The 15861-nt window shown below is 39.6% G+C and overlaps 3 protein-coding genes across 4 annotated transcripts; 2 read left to right on the top strand and 1 right to left on the bottom strand.

The window, feature by feature from the left end:
• Positions 1 to 3157: 3157 nt before the first annotated feature.
• On the top strand, positions 3158 to 3918 carry pyurf (PIGY upstream open reading frame). The gene is made up of 2 exons (XM_077568121.1): positions 3158 to 3425; positions 3632 to 3918. Exons 1-2 carry the CDS (start codon positions 3223 to 3225, stop codon positions 3765 to 3767), a joined length of 339 nt encoding a protein of 112 aa, XP_077424247.1. The 5' UTR covers positions 3158 to 3222; the 3' UTR covers positions 3768 to 3918.
• Positions 3887 to 4139, top strand: LOC144053557 (phosphatidylinositol N-acetylglucosaminyltransferase subunit Y-like). The gene has a single exon (XM_077568122.1). It carries the CDS (start codon positions 3887 to 3889, stop codon positions 4097 to 4099), a length of 213 nt encoding a protein of 70 aa, XP_077424248.1. The 3' UTR covers positions 4100 to 4139.
• Positions 4140 to 4196: 57 nt separating this feature from the next.
• Positions 4197 to 13185, bottom strand: LOC144053555 (uncharacterized). 2 transcript variants are annotated; one of them, XM_077568118.1, is made up of 3 exons: positions 13080 to 13185; positions 11155 to 12556; positions 4197 to 4631 (listed from the first exon to the last, which is right to left on the bottom strand). In XM_077568118.1, exons 1-3 carry the CDS (start codon positions 13157 to 13159, stop codon positions 4485 to 4487), a joined length of 1629 nt encoding a protein of 542 aa, XP_077424244.1. In that variant the 5' UTR covers positions 13160 to 13185; the 3' UTR covers positions 4197 to 4484. The 2 variants fall into 2 exon arrangements, with proteins under 2 accessions (XP_077424244.1, XP_077424245.1); XM_077568119.1 differs by lacking the exon at positions 4197 to 4631 and adding an exon at positions 10007 to 10172.
• Positions 13186 to 15861: the final 2676 nt, after the last annotated feature.

Below are 15861 nucleotides of genomic sequence, written 5' to 3' on the forward strand. Positions count from 1 at the left end.
AAGAAAATAGATGGATGCAATGTTGTTGTTGTATTTTTGTCTTGTTTGTGACCATCAATATATTCAGGTAAAATGTCCTACTTTAGAATGTCACATCCTTTTTGTTTTTCTTAGTTTGCTGTAGTTTTTTTTGTGACAGTAACTAAAAAGTAATGCAAGATAAATTACAGTCCAGGGAAAGACAAGAACTAGTCACTGACTATGCCAGTAACTTGTAATAAAATATGTAATGGATTACGAGTAACTAGATCAACACTGCTAGTTCATGTCACAAATAGACATAATCTTTTAGGTTCACTCTGACATTTCCTTTGAGGGAAATGTGAAATAAAAGAAGCATTGCATTCATTCATCTCCACTGGCCTATGAAAGCTCAAATCACATCTTGACTCATGAAGACATCTCCTCAATACAAACTAGGCCAGCGTAGCAAGGAGGAAAAACACAGCCTGAAGTAGCCCGAAAAGTCATCCTCGTGAACTGCTCCTAAGGGCCAGCTGTCAGTGGGCAAATATCTTGTGTCCACTTGAATGACTCTGAAAAGGTCACAGAGGTGCCAGACTGATGAAAGCTTTGTCAAATATCACTGCTGTGGAGCGGACTCATAAAATCTGCCAAAATATATCCTGTTAGAACCTCTCCTGTCTGACTGAGTTTCTGCTGCTGCAAAGTAGGTGATGCCTTCGCTGCTGCTTCTTCCACTTGTAGAGAATGTCAAGAGATGCTGTGAACTATACCTTCCCTCTCTGTCTCTGAGGATCTCTGCTGTGATGAAAACCTACTGTCTTTGAAACATGGGCAACATTGCTGGAGAGGTGCAGGAAGTAACAGTATTTTTGCTGTTGGCAGAGAGATCCTGTCTGCCTAGAAGTGGTTTGAAGCCATTCTGGCAACGCTGCTGCATAGTCACAGACGCCTGTGAATGTGGGCTGTTCTGTCATTTATTCATGTGCCTATTTTTATTGATAAAAGCAAATTAAATCCACTTTTATTTTCCAGGTCATTCTTGCAGGTTTTTGATTGAACTTTCATCAGAATTTTCTCTCAGTCTCGCTAGATGTCCCACTATTCTATCCATATAGCACCCTATAATGTAAATAACTCCCTGACTTGAAAATGTGAAACTTAAAACATGTAATAAAACTCAATAATGTAATGTAATTTCACAAATAATGTAATATCTTATTACATTATTATTGATTGATTTCATTTTCAGGTAGGTCTTTTTTCCTCAAAATTGATCATGTAAAACTTTAAAGACAATGTCATATATATTCATTTTCAGTCCAAAAGTTCTACATTTTGTTTGTGTTGCATACATTCACAGCAAAAATTGTAGTGTTAAAATGTTGGTGTTAAATGTTTCTGAGTTGATTTCAACCCCCAGTGTATTTTTAACATGGTTTAATTTCAATGGAGGTCAGTGGAGTTGTTTGACAGAGTTGATTTGCTTGGTGTTAAACCAACTCTCCAAAGAGTTCATCAAAGGAAGCTCCACCCACTTGAGGAGAACTACTCTGTCGCAAAAACTTCTGGAATATGATATAATAATCTCATAAAGTATTACATTATCGGTAAAAATGTCATTACAATACCAGTCAAGATTTTTTAATGCAGTATTGGTGGAATTATTACATTGTTAGGTTTTATTACATGTTTGATTGAATTAAGTGCAAATTTTATCCCGTTTTCGGAAATTACTTTTTCAGGAAACTATTAAATGGTAAATGGACTGAGCTTATATAGTGCTTTCTACACCATATGGTGCTCAAAGTGCTTTACAACTCGTCACATTCACCCATTCACATTACATAAAAGGGCACTACAATCCATCCATTTTCTATAGCACATATCCTCATCTGGGTAGCCAGTCAATTGTAGACATTCCTCTCGAAACCTAAATAACAAATAAAATTGCATTTTTAACCACAATGTAAACACTGCAACACATTGTACTGTGTTACAGTGAGATCATGTTCTATTCTCAATTAATAGAAGTATTGTTATACACTGGTAGTTTAGAATATTTGTGGGCTTTATAATCTTCATGGGCAACATAAAAATGCAACTCAAATATTAACAGCACTAAGTATGAACTGTAGCCTATGTAGTATCACACTGCAAAAGTTTAGTGCACCATATTTTCACTGACACATCAATAACAGCCTTCCATAAGCCACTCAGTCATCTGCGCTGTTTGTATACATCATTCTTATGTGTCAGTGTAATTTCAGCCAAGCACTCCGAACGGGTGATTGATACAGCTCACGAGTAAACAACCTGCACAAGGATGTGCTCCTGGCCGCAGTATGCTTTACCGCCTGCCATTTCGCTGCAGGTAAGATATATTATTGTACTGTACAGCTACAAGGAACAAACAAGTTGCAGGTCTACAAGTCTCAAAGCAAATAACTTTATCTTTGGGGAGCTTCTCACCCTGACAATTGGTGTTGTCAATTTTCAATGAAGAGAAGCTATTACTTGCTCGCTGATATTGCTTTGTTGTCTTTGGGGTAAAAACAAAGCATCACTAAGCAATAGATTGTTCAGTGAGTTCACAGTGTGTTTTATATGTCTAAATACATAATGTATTCACAATATTTGACCCTGAATTGTGTGAAATTCTGCACTGAAAACAATTACTTTTGAAGCGCCTTGTCGATCAAGGGCAGGAAGGAAGAAAAGTGATTTATTCAAGAGTGTCTGCATCTCGCACAGTTCCATCACTGATTACATTGTTGATGACCTTGGTTTTATCGGTGTTTACTGGTGTGTTGGCCATTCAAGGGATCTGCTGCATATGCTGGTGAATGTGTGATAGTAAAGCAATGTTATCAGCAAGTCGAGATCATCATGAGGGCCATGGTGATAATGCAAGCCAAGTTTGACTGATGAGATACAATGTGGAATGGATTGTGTGTACAAGTACTTCTCCACACTGCAGAACAATGCTGCCACCACACGGACAAGTATGGAAACACTTTTAATACAACCATTTATGAATCAAATGTATGCCAGTTATTATGACTAAGCAAAAGCAAAATTATTTAACAAATTGAAAAATAACGTATTATTTCAAACTCAGACCGAAAAGCGGTTATTTAAATGATCGCACGGAACCATGAGACTGGAAGACCTAAACGGAGGGGACATTTATTTGAGTTGCACTCATATGTTCTTCCGGAAATAGTTACGAGTTAAACCTTTAGCAGTGTTGTGGTCATGCTGCGGAATGTTTTGTGTAGATTTTTGATTGAACCGGTGTTTGTTCAACGCAACATAACATACACGCCTTCAGTTCAGGCAGCTTCATCTGTTTTTACGTCGGTGAGGAACTTCACAGATGTGAAGGACGAAACGCAGCAGGCGTTTGACACCTCCCTGCTGGAGTTCTTAGTATGTCCACTGTCCAAGAAGCCACTCAGGTAAAATGTCGTACACTTTGTTGGACTGTATTTGCTACTTTTATTATCCGGTTTATGTATCGTTATGTAATTTCTTAATGAGCATAAGTAAACGTTATATAGGTGCAATCGGGAGTTTGGTCCATAATACAGGAAGCCCTAATTTATGACAGCATTCCCAACACAAGCAGTCACCGTGAGTCACGTGACTGTATTCTGCCTTCCAGGTTTGAAGCCACGACCAACGAGCTGATCAACGACGAGCTCGGCATTGCATACGCCATCATCGACGGAATCCCCAACATGATTCCCCAAGAAGCCAGACTCGTACAGAAAGACTCAAACCCACCTGCACAAGGATAGAACTCTCCAACTTTTGTCACTCCTGATCATATACAATATTCATCAAAGTCGCGTGAGAAATGCTGCTAATCTAATCCATCAACTAATATATATTTGAAGTGGCTCACCCATCTGCAAGCATGTTTTCCTTGTCGATGATGGTGGGACTGGTGCCCATCGTGTCGCTCTTTGGTTTGTTCTACTCTGCCGCAGTGGATGAAAACTTTCCTCAGGGCTGCACAAGCAGCAACAATTTGTGTTTCTACAGTTTGCTGCTACCGGTCACCATTCCTGTCTATGTCTTCTTCCACCTGTGGAGCTGGATGGGAATCAAGCTCTTCAGGCACAATTAATTTTTGATGTTATGTTTAACAATAAAGCATGAATTAGTGACTCCCTGCTCCTTGTTTTATTTTACTTTTTTTTATTTTTATGTTTAATATACCGAAATCACTTTAGTGTTGCTTTATTAGTAGAAAATTGCAGCATATAAACTTGAAGTAAATAGGTCACATCCTCAATGCGCTAAGATGTACCAATAACATCACAATTTAACTTTCAACATTGAACTGTTAAACTACCCTTTGGAAACTTGAGCCGGTGCTCTTGACTATTATTCAGCCATAGCTCATTTCCAGAAGTGCAATTGCATTGCCATTTAACTCAAAAAATAAATCAGATTTTCAAAGAGAAGGTCAGTAAAGTGTGGCAGACAAATAACTGAATTTCCAAAAAACCTCAGCGTCCCTTCTTGCCTTTCAAGTCTTTCTCACTGGCTCTGCTCTGAGAAAGTTTCATCAGAGGTGACTCGGGTCTGGGTGATCGTCCATCTCCTTTGGTCTTGAAGAAAAATGACTCATTCAGCCTCATCTGCACTGGCCTTACCTGGAAGCCAACAAGGCATTAATGTACATTTTGGATTTCAAATTGTTCTAATTCCTGCTTCAGATAAATGCTAACATAACATTAATAGACGTTTAATACCGCATGATCAAGATATTTAAGAAGGGTGAAAAAAATGAGCCTGCATCAAGAAATACAATGGAACAATTTGATAAGCATGCCAAACAAATATTATTTTGGTCCGTAGCACTGTAATAGTGGAAGAATGTTTCGCATGTCATAGGATTGACAGCAAACAACTTGCATTGAATTCAAGATAAGTATTTTTCTTCCAAGCAAAAGTGTGTCTCTGCAAAGTGGAGTTTGCGCCTTCAAATTTGCAAACGGGGGAACCTGTTATGATTGTGGGCCCACCATTCTGAGTCTAGCTATTTTTCTTCAGCATGGGGTCCGTTCCCACTCAGTTATGGTGCATATAAATGTGAATGGTAGTCTGTCTTTGTGTGTCCTGCAACCTAAACAGGACAAGTAGTACTGTAGATATTATTTAAGTGTTTTATTTTTTCATGGCTTATCATACTAAAGTTCTACTACCTTATAATGAGGTAGACCAAAGTCCAAAATTTTCTTCACAATACTATAATATGATCTATGCGCCCCCACTAGTATTCTATTTGTGAAATATGAATTAAGCAGCAATATTATCCACCCATATTTATCCATCTTGCCCTGGCTATGTTCCGTTTGATGCCTCTTCTGTGGCTAAATCTTTTAAACATTCTAATGTCGGAAAATCCCCGGGCAAGTGTAAGTGGTCGACTAATTTGCTCCTCTGCAGAACAACTAGCACCTATTTTTTATTACATCTTTCAGCTTTCAATTAATCAGCAGAGGGTACCTAGCTGCTGGAATCAGTCCACAGTGATACCTGTGGCTAAAATGAATCACCCCAAAGTTTTTAATGACTTCAGACCCATGGCTCTAACTTCCCTTGTTATGAAGTCTTTTGAAAAACTGATACAGACAGATCTTCTTACAAAGATTGAACATCTACTTGCCCTTTTACTGTTCACCTATAGGGCTGGTCGGGGACTTGAGGATGCCACTGACACTTTATTAAACTGGGTCTTCAAACATCTTAAAGGCAACAAAAATCATGCAAAGTTGCTATTTGCTGATTTTTCATCTGCTTTGAACACTATCCAGCCCCACATTTTAATCGATCAATTTCTTAACCATTTTAATCTAGATTTTAACACTGTAGGCTGGATTCTTGATTTTTGAACTGCCAGAACGCAGAGAGTGAAGGTGAATGGATGCATGTCAGTGGAGCTGTCATCTTCCACTGGGTCTCCACAGGACTGTGTCTTTTCCCCTCTCCTCTATATTCTTTATGCTGACGATTGCCGTAGTTGGCATGGGAACAGTTTCATGTTGAAATCTGCAAATAATTCTGTAATATTCAGTCTCCTTAAACACAACAAGGATTCTCATGACTCTGTGGTGAATGATTTTGTGGATTGGTGTGATAAGGCCTTCCTGCAATTAAATGTACAAAAAACTAAGAAAAGGTGCATTGATTTCAGAAAGAAACTCCAAAAAGCAAACCATTATTAAAGGCCAGACAGTAGACACTGTTGAGAGCTATAAATATCTTGGGACAACTTGCATAAGTAACATTTTACTTGCCCCTCAGACAATCTTTAAAAAAAAAAAAAAAGGGCCTGCAACGACTGTCCTGTCTGAGGAAACTTCCACATTAAATCATACATTGAATCTGTGTTGACTTTTTCTCTTCTCTGCTGGTTTGGCAACCTTAACACCAAATCAACAAATGCACTCAGCAGAATAATTAATACAAGCAGTAAAATATTGTGAGTTCATCAAAGCTCACTTACAGATTGGTTTAACAGGCAGGTATCGAGGAAAGCCAATGCTGTTCTTTCAGATGACTCCCATCCTTTACATCATGAGTTTGAGATGTTGCCGTCTGGATCTCGGTTTAAATTTCCGAGGATTAACAGGTACAAGCATTCCTTTGTCCCTACAGCCATTTCTCTCTTGAACTACGGTCAGGAGAGGAGTCATATCTGATTGATTGACTGTTTTATTGATTTTTATTGAATTGCTTGATTTGGTATGAGTGCGCTACTTATACAGAAATTGCTGTTTGCACTTTCCCCATTATGTATGGGTGTTGCTTCGGTCGTAGTTGATTCTTGTGCCAGTATACACTGTATTTTCTTAAACCTTCTATGCTCTTAGTTCTTTATGTTTTGTTTGTCTTAAATGTTGATCACTGCTTGCTGCAACAATAATTGCCCTACGGCATGGGTGTCAAACTCTGGCCCGTGGGCAAAATTTGGCCCGCTGTGTAATTTCATTTGGCCCTTTAGGCAATATCAAATGAACATTAGAGCTGCCCCGACGGTATTATCAGCAGCGGTGCCACTGTAACACCGCATTTACCGCTAATACTACAAATCCCATAATGCTCTGCTGTTGTTTTGGCGTGCCAGCCATGCCTCCTCTGTGTCAGTAGCGATCCGTGTTCTTGCGCAAAGCTTCGGCTGAAAGCCGGACGGCTCACCCGCCTCCCCGTGCCTCTCTCCCAGACGTGCTGCGGCCTCATACTACAACTGTCAGTGTCACTGTACCCCTACCAAAAATGGCAAAAAGGAAGGCAGAAAACAGAACTTTTCTGGACGGATGGGAGACAAAATATCTGTTTATATATGTAAAAGACAGACCTGTTTGTCTCGTTTGTGGAGCCAACGTGTCGGTAACTAAGGAGTACAAGATTAGGTGACACTATGAAACGAAACACCAGGACAAGTACAAGGACCTGGACACGACTCAAAGGAGCCAGAAAGTAGAGGAGATGAAAAGAGGTTTGGTTTTACAACAGAATATGTTCAAAAAAGCTACAGCACAAAATGAGGCTGCTGTAAAGGCAAGTTATATCATGTGATCTTGCCACCAATCTGCATGACCATCTGATGGAAAAGGGAAAATATTTTGTTTATTTTTCCCTTGCTGTGGACGAAAGCACTGACGCGTCTGATACTGCGCAGCTGTCAGTCTTCATCCGCGGTGTCGACTCAAATCTGTGTGTTACGGAGGAGCTTTTGGGATTTAAATCCATGCATGGCACAACCACAGGGAAGGAAATCTTTGAGGAGGTTTGCAAATGTGTAACTGAAATAAACCTGCTGTGGGATAAACTCGTGGGATTAACCACTGATGGTGCGCCAGCGATGAGTGGTAAAAAGAATGGACTGGTGGGCAGGATACGTGAAAAGATGCGGGAAGAGAACTGTGCAGGTGAGCTATCTGTTTATCACTGCATCATACATCAAGAGTCACTGTGTTCTAAAGCCCTTAAGATAGAACATGTTATGACCACAGTAACACAAGTTGCCAAAGGTCTAAATCACCGCCAGTTTAAGTCTTTTCTGGACGAGTTTGGTTCAGAACACACAGACGTGCCGTATCACACAGAGGTGAGATGGTTAAGCCACGGAAAAGTACTGAACAGATTTTTCAAGCTGCGTGAAGAAATATGTCAGTTTCTGCAAAGCAAAGGAAAGGACTTTCTGTGTGACTTCTCAAGCCATCTTAATGCGCTGAACCTGCAGCTACAGGGGCGGGGTCGCATCATCACAGATATGTACTCGTCAGTGAGAGCTTTTTTAAACTAAACTCTGCCTGTGGGAGAATCATCTGCTGCAAGAAAACCTTGGCCATTTCCCCTGCTGCCAAACCAGCAACTCAGATCTTTACCGCAGTGTGCGCAGTTTGCTCAAAAACTCGGCAGTGTACTTAGCGCTGCTTTTAGGCGGCGATTAGGCGACTTTGATGGTCAGAAATGTAGATTTGAACTTCTTAGTAATCCCTTCACAGTTTATGTGAAAAAAGCACCAACTAACCTCCAAATGGAGCTTATTGAACTCCGGTGTGATGACATGCTGAAGTCAAAGTATGATGCTGTTGACGCCGCACACTTTCCACAATTCATCCCTGACACAATGCCTCAGCTTCGCACCCAAGCTGCTCAATTGCTTCACATGTTCGGCAGCAATTTATCGATGTGAGCAACTTTTCCCCTCAATGAAGATGACGAAAACGTCTCACAGGATACTTCTGACTGATGAACACCTTCGTTCGATAATGAAGGTTGCCTCAGCTCAAAGCCAAATTCAATTCAAATAGAAAATAGGCTTTACATATTTTATTTAAATTGTATTTAATATGCCATTGATGTTTTTTGTTTGTTTTTTTTTAAAGTTGATTTTGCACTATTACGTTGTATAAGCGTTGCTAGTTGCATATTCAGTGTTAAAGCAAATCAGTGTAGCAAACTGAGCAATAATTAACGTTTTATTCATGCACTTTCTCTTGCTACTTCAAGGCTTGAATGTTTTATTCATTCATTATTGTTATTTTATTTTCAAATGTATTATTAGCCTGTGGAAAAAGTTTATTTTGATATTTACCTCAGAAGGCTGCAAACAGAAAAGAGGCATTTAATTTTTATTTTTATTTTATTTAATATGCCATTGATATGTTTTTTTTTTTAATTATTATTATTATTATTATTTGAAACTCGATTTTGCATGTCACTATAAAGTTATATAAGCCTTGCTTGTTCAATAGTCAATGCAAAACTTGTTTGGGTCCCTATTAAAAGGTTAATTTGTTCAGCCTTGGCCCGCGGCTTTGATCAGTTTTAAGTTTTGGCCCACTCTGTTTTTGAGTTTGACACCCCTGCCCTACGGGGACACAAATAAATTTGAACTTGAACTATTCATCTATCTCTGGGGGTGGCCAATTTGCCACTTGCTGAAGATAACATCACAGGTCCTATGAGCTCCGCTTGCCAACGTGAAGTGAGCCGTGACGGTCGTTACCTGAGCAAATGTCAAAATGGCCGCCTACTGAGATGGATAAAAACAGGTGGATTTTGCTGCTTTATTCATAAACATAGTAATAATCACAATGACGTGTCTAGTGAGGGCGCAAAAAACATATTATTAAGAACATTTTTGACTTGACATCCCCTTTGAGTTTAAGAGACCAATAATGCTTCCTTTCCCTACAAAAGCGCCACTTTAACACTGTTTATTATTGAGGTTGGAGTTGACAGTAGTATAGAACTGCACTTCATCATAGTGAGAAGTGTTTTGTATTTTGGTTACCTCATTCGGCAGTCAAATTATCAGCAGCAGCCGTCAGTATGATACAGTTTTAGTTCTACACCACTGCAATCCACAATGAGAAACATGGTAAACTAACACAAGGCAATTATTGTGTAGTGGCCAGTTGAGAAATATCCAATCATTTATTTTCTATACCACTTATTCTGTTCGGGGTTGCAGGGAGCTCAAGCCATTTTATTTATTTATTTTTTATTTTTTTAAATGCTTCATTTTATCCATCCATTTTCTTAACCGCTTGTCTTCACAAGGGTCGCTGGAGCCTATTCCAGCCGGCTTCGGGCAGTAGGCGGGGTACATTTGAACTGGTTGCCAGCCAATCGCAGGGCACACAGAGACGAACAACCCTCCACACTCACAATCACACCTAGGGACAATTCAGAGTGCTCAATTAACCTGCCATGCATGTCTTTGGAATGTGGAAGGAAACCGGAGTACCCGGAGAAAACACACACAAGCACGAGGAGAACATGCAAACTCCACCCAGACAGGCCGAAGCCCGGACTCGATCTCACGTCCTCTGCACTGGGTGGCGGACGTGCTAACCAGTCATTCACTGTGCCGCCATGCTGCTCCATTTTAGTTAAGCTTTTATTTGTTTTTGTATTAGATTCAGGTTGTTTTTTTTAGAGAGAGAGTATTTATCGAGTGTAAGATAAAAAAAAAAAGGTCACGCAGTATTGTGTAATGAAGCAAACTACAATTCCCAAACGACTGTTCAACTCTTCTTCTGTACGGCCGTACAATAATACCGAAATAAATACATTTAAAATAAACCTAACTCTCATTTATGAAATGTGTTGACAAAGACTATATATAGATAGCTTTAGTTAATTTTATAAATAAAATGTAGATTCAGTTCATTTTTAAAGCATTCTAGTTTTTTATTTTATTTCATTGACAAAAGTTTTCAAAAATTATCATTAACAAAACAAAGTTTTTAAATTGTATTTAATTCGTTAGTTTTCATTAACTAATAACTTTGTCACAGGCTCTATGTAGAGACAGACAACTGCTCCCATTCACTGAGTGGGATCTCAACCCACACTGCAATCAACCAAGTGAACCACTACACTGTCTGTGACTATTTGATGAAAATATACAGTATACAATGCAGTGCATCAATGTAAAGCTGGAGAATAGTTTACTTAAAACCTCCCAATTATCACTAAAGAACCAACAAGTACAATTTCCATAGGAAGACAGCATGAATTTAAGGCATTGTCATTCTTTTTTTTTTAGTGGCGGGTAATGTGCTAAAAAAAAAACTTGAGAATGTCTAAATGTAAGAACATGACCTGGTCCCTGAATGTGAGTGATGAGAAATTGCGAATGTATGTTGTCCTCACCTGGTTCAGGTCAACAGTTTTGCTCTGGCCATTGCAGTCGCTGGAAGTGGTCGTGTTGCTAGACTTGGACTCCGACTCGGTCAGAGGACTGAAGGCGGTCTCTCCTTTCCTCTTAGCACTACCACCAATCGCTTTTTTCCCCTCCAATTCTTTCATGGCTGAACAACCGAATAGAGTGGCGCTGATCTCTCTTTGTGACGATTTGTTTTCAGCCCACGTCTCATCCTCTTTAACTTCACTTGGCACGTTCACATGCAAACACCTGTCGAGGTCTTTCCTGGCCCTTTGTGGCAAGCTCAGATCCAAAGGCTTCACAACATCAGAACACACAGCCAGTCTTCTCTTTGTGGAGAAAGCCAAGTAGGAGGAGAGTTCAGCAGTGAAGAAGTTTTGTGTCTGGGTGGAGGTGCATGTTGTGGGTTTGACGGGTATGTGGAGAGAGCATGAAAGAGTCTGCTGGATTGGCTTGTGGTGATCTGGTTTTGACTTTGCAACTTTTGGTGTTCTACCTGTATAGATCTCGTCGTAAAGCTTCTTCACATTAGGCCTTGAGGACTCTTCTTCCCTGGTCGGGCTTGCACCTTTCGTTTGGACGGAATATTTCTTCTTGCGACTGTGCAATCTGTCCTTTTGTGCGCTCCTTGTCTTCGCTGTCTTCTGATGCTTCTTTTTTCTGGGATGCTGGCAAGAATCCTTGTCATTGTATTTTTTGTGGTCCAAATAGTTGTGTTGCAAAGCTGGAGAAGTAGCTTTGTAACTGGCTTCTTCGCTAGAGTCTGAGGAGGATGGTCTGAATGTATTTTGGGTGATAAACAAGTCCTGGCTGTTGCTTTCATCCCACTCAATGTCGTCGTCTTGTGGCTGAGACTGATGCTGCACTTTTGCACTGGCCGGGGAAGCCCATTCACAATCTGTTATTGAAGCTTTCTTCAATTCTGTACACTCTTTTGGGAACTTGGGATGTGCAGAAGAAAAATTGGGACGCTTAACACAAGCGCGGTCATGTGGTAAATCAAACACAACTTTCTTTTTTTGTTGGCCTTTTTTCTTGGAATCCTGTATTGTGTGATCTGACTTACATTTCCTGTTGTTGCTGCTGGTTCTCAGATTTGGCATGTCAGGTTTAGATTCTGCCGTCGCTGTAGCATCGCTGCTGCCAAATAAACTGTTTAAATCCAGTACCTTCTTCTTTTTCTTCTTCTTCTTCTTGTCTTTCTTTGATTGCAATACATCTTTGAATGTGGATCTTTTCTTTTTCTTGGGGATGATGTCATCTGTGTTTGAGGTTACGTTGTTTTTTCTTTTTGACACCTTTTTGCTCTTATTTGATTTAGCTGCCCTTTTATTTCTCCCAGGTGAAATCAGGGACTCCCAGAAGAATTCAATCTCATCCGACATGGGTCTGTAAAACAGAGGCAAATGTCAGAGTCATTACTATCATAATGTACTACTACCAGTTTGTTGGCCCACTTAAAGCTACATGACTGTAGTTTGTTTTGTTGGACCATGTTTGTTTAATTTAAACAGAATGAGGAATAGTATATTCGGGTTTTGACCCACAGGAGCCCAGTCCTTGGTCCACAAGATAGATGGATGATACTGTCTTGTTAACTGAAGTTGTATTCCTTTACTTACTTTTGTAAACTGGTATCTTTTAGCGTACCAGTGACACTAATTATTTACGAACATAATTTGTACTAGTGAGTCTTTCTAAGCATGTTTAACCTCGTAAAAAATGAAAAGTTGACGACGGGTCAAGTGGACGTAATAAATGAACAGCCTCAGTCAACACAAATGGCTAAATGAATCCCCACAATTTTACACCTTTTTGATGTGGGTTTTTTTTCTATTCTGTAAAACATTATTTTTACAAGCATTCGATACCGATGTTGTAAGGTTTAATTGTGTCAAAATAAATAGTGTACCTGAATATTTCGCAGAAAGGTGAGCTCAAATTCGAGCTACAGCAGCGTCGGCGGGCTTTTTGATGTGCTGTATTTTTCATTGTGTTGCATTCAAGTACGTAACGTAATTTACCAATTTATCCCCACTGGCTTCATCCAATTTTCAAGGGCCGGTTAATAAAATAAAAGTTGCATGAGAGTGTTGTTTAAAAGACGTCAGGAAAAAATAATATGAAAAGTGTATATAACCATGTGTTGTCTATTTAGAGTACGTGTTGCACAATGGTCACTGAAATCATTTGAAACCTACAAAAGTAACAATACAGTGAATAAATATGTATTGAAAATTAAGTAATCAAAAACAGCCATTACTTTTGAATTGTGGTCAACAGAATTACTATATTTAAAAAAAATATTAAATTGAAAAAAAATTAGAAAAAAAAATTAAGAGGCCTGGACCAAAATAAATGATGGTACTTCTAGACAATAAAAATGACCAGAGGGACATATTTAACTCAGGTGTGTTCTTTAATTTGCATCACATCCAGGGGTCTTCAAACTCATAATCAGGCTGCCTATTAATTGTGATAAGTAGTCACTGTGCTTTCTGATGACATGGGATGTGTCCGAATGTCCACCCTTATCCCCTAACCCAGAGGTGGGCAATCTCGGTCCTCGAGGGCCGGTGTCCTGCAGGTTTTGGAGGTTTCTCACTTCCAACCCAAGCTGATTCCAATTGACAGGGTCGTTATCAGGCTTATGCAGAGCTTGCTGATGAACTGATCATATATCAGCTGTGTTGGAGAAGGGCAACATGCAAAACCTGCAGGACTTCGGCCCTCGATGCCCACCTCTGCCCTAACCTCTCATTCAATCCCACACTGTATAGTAACCAGTTCCCTCATTCTGTTCGACGTACTTTCTCCTCGTTGCATATTAAGTGACCACCATACCTGCTATGACTAATTATTGTAAATAAAAAATAATTTTAAACTGTATTTGATTTCTTTTGTTGTACATATTTTCAATTAAATATATTTTTATTATTTCTGTGCTATATGCTGTTCGTGCTTCTGCTGTCGCTTGCGCCATTTTGTTTTCTTGCCCTGCAATGCAATGTGGTTTTAGGTCTATTAACCTGTTGCATGAGCATGGATGTTCACTACTTTTCCAAGTGCATTGTGGATGATTTTGAGTTGCACCACATGCTTTCTTTTGGACATTTGGACAGCCCTACAAAATGGAGTGACCCCTTACAGTGCTTCATACAGCGCATAGTGTGCACATTCTGACACAGCCACCGTGAAGTACAACAGTGAACACGAACGACAGAAAACGAAGGAGAGAGTTTTCTCCAGTTGGTGCAAAATGCTGCTGCTCGTCTCCTAACTGGTGCTCGTAGCAGGGAGCACTTAACCTTAATTCTGGCGTCTCTTAACTGTAATTTAGACTTCACCCCTAGGCGTTATTGTGACCATTTTTTGGCTTTTTCTTGGTTCTGACCAAGCCATTTGAAAATAAAATACTGCCCACGGGTTAAGATTCTTTTATTTGTTTTTTATTTGTTCTGTATCTTTTTTATTTATTTATTTATTTATTTATTTATTTATTTATTTATTTATTTATTTAAAATAGTGCCTCCCCGGTTAAAAATTCCACCAGCGGCCACTGGCATCAGGTGTATCATTGCAGTGTCTGGTGTCATTTTGGGGGCCCGATTACTGGGCCCCAGCATTGGAACTTGTCGGCCCACATAGTCGAGAATTGGACATTTGGTGCCTTTGACTGAAAGGAGTGACAAAGTGTCAAGTCAAGATGAACAATATTTGAAGAGAGCGAGACATTGAAAACAGCGCCGCTACGACATTGATCAGTGTTATTACGTGCCAAGTTGAGAAGAGTGTTGTGCTTCGCTTATGTGTGTATTTTTTGGTTGTCCGTGCACTCCAAGAATGTAGGAATGACATACCAAAGCCAGTACAGGCTGGTAGGTTAGTGATAGGCCCCTCCATGCATATATCTCACACTCCCCCGGTGACCCCCCTCCCTCTCTCTCTCTCTCTCTCTCTCTCTCTCTCTCTCTCTCTCTCTCTCTCTCTCCCTCTCTCCATTTCACTAGCGCTCTATGTAACACTTTTTATCATGACTAGTTTGCTTCTGGTAATGGCCACATTGTTTGTAAGTACATTAAACAATTTATCAAAGTCATACTGTAGTTCTCAAACTCAGGTCCTCGAGGGCTGCAGTCAAATGATCAGGATGGTGATCATGTTTCTGCAGAGCTTGCTGATGAGCTGATCCTTTGAATCTGGCGTGATGGAGGTGGGAAACCTCTAAAACATGCAGATGGTCAAAATCATCCTTTGATGGCGGTATGTGTTAATTCGGATATAGCAGTGGATGAGATGGTCAAAAAGGTTGCTGGCAAAAATCATAGGCAGAAAGCTGTGGTCCAACTGCATCCGATGTTGATACAAACATGGACGTATGTACTTAAATAAACAGAGAATGACTTAACCAAATGTGTTAACCTGAGAACACTGGAAAGACTTTAGTGTAACTCATTAAATGCCCATAATGGAAATTGATACTCATTGCAAATAATCAAATGACTAATTGATTAATTGTGTATTTCTCCTCTTAAGGTTGGTTTATAGATTTGTGTTTTTAAATTAATTGATATGAGAAAAAAATAAAAAATAAAAATAAAAATAATTACAATAAAAATCTGTTGTAAATTCCACAGCAATGAGCCTGGTGAGGTGATGATTTTAGCCAGTGATAATGGTCTTGTGGTGTCTGG

Source organism: Vanacampus margaritifer, chromosome 6, assembly GCF_051991255.1.
Source record: "Vanacampus margaritifer isolate UIUO_Vmar chromosome 6, RoL_Vmar_1.0, whole genome shotgun sequence".
NCBI classification, from domain to species: Eukaryota; Metazoa; Chordata; class Actinopteri; order Syngnathiformes; family Syngnathidae; genus Vanacampus; species Vanacampus margaritifer.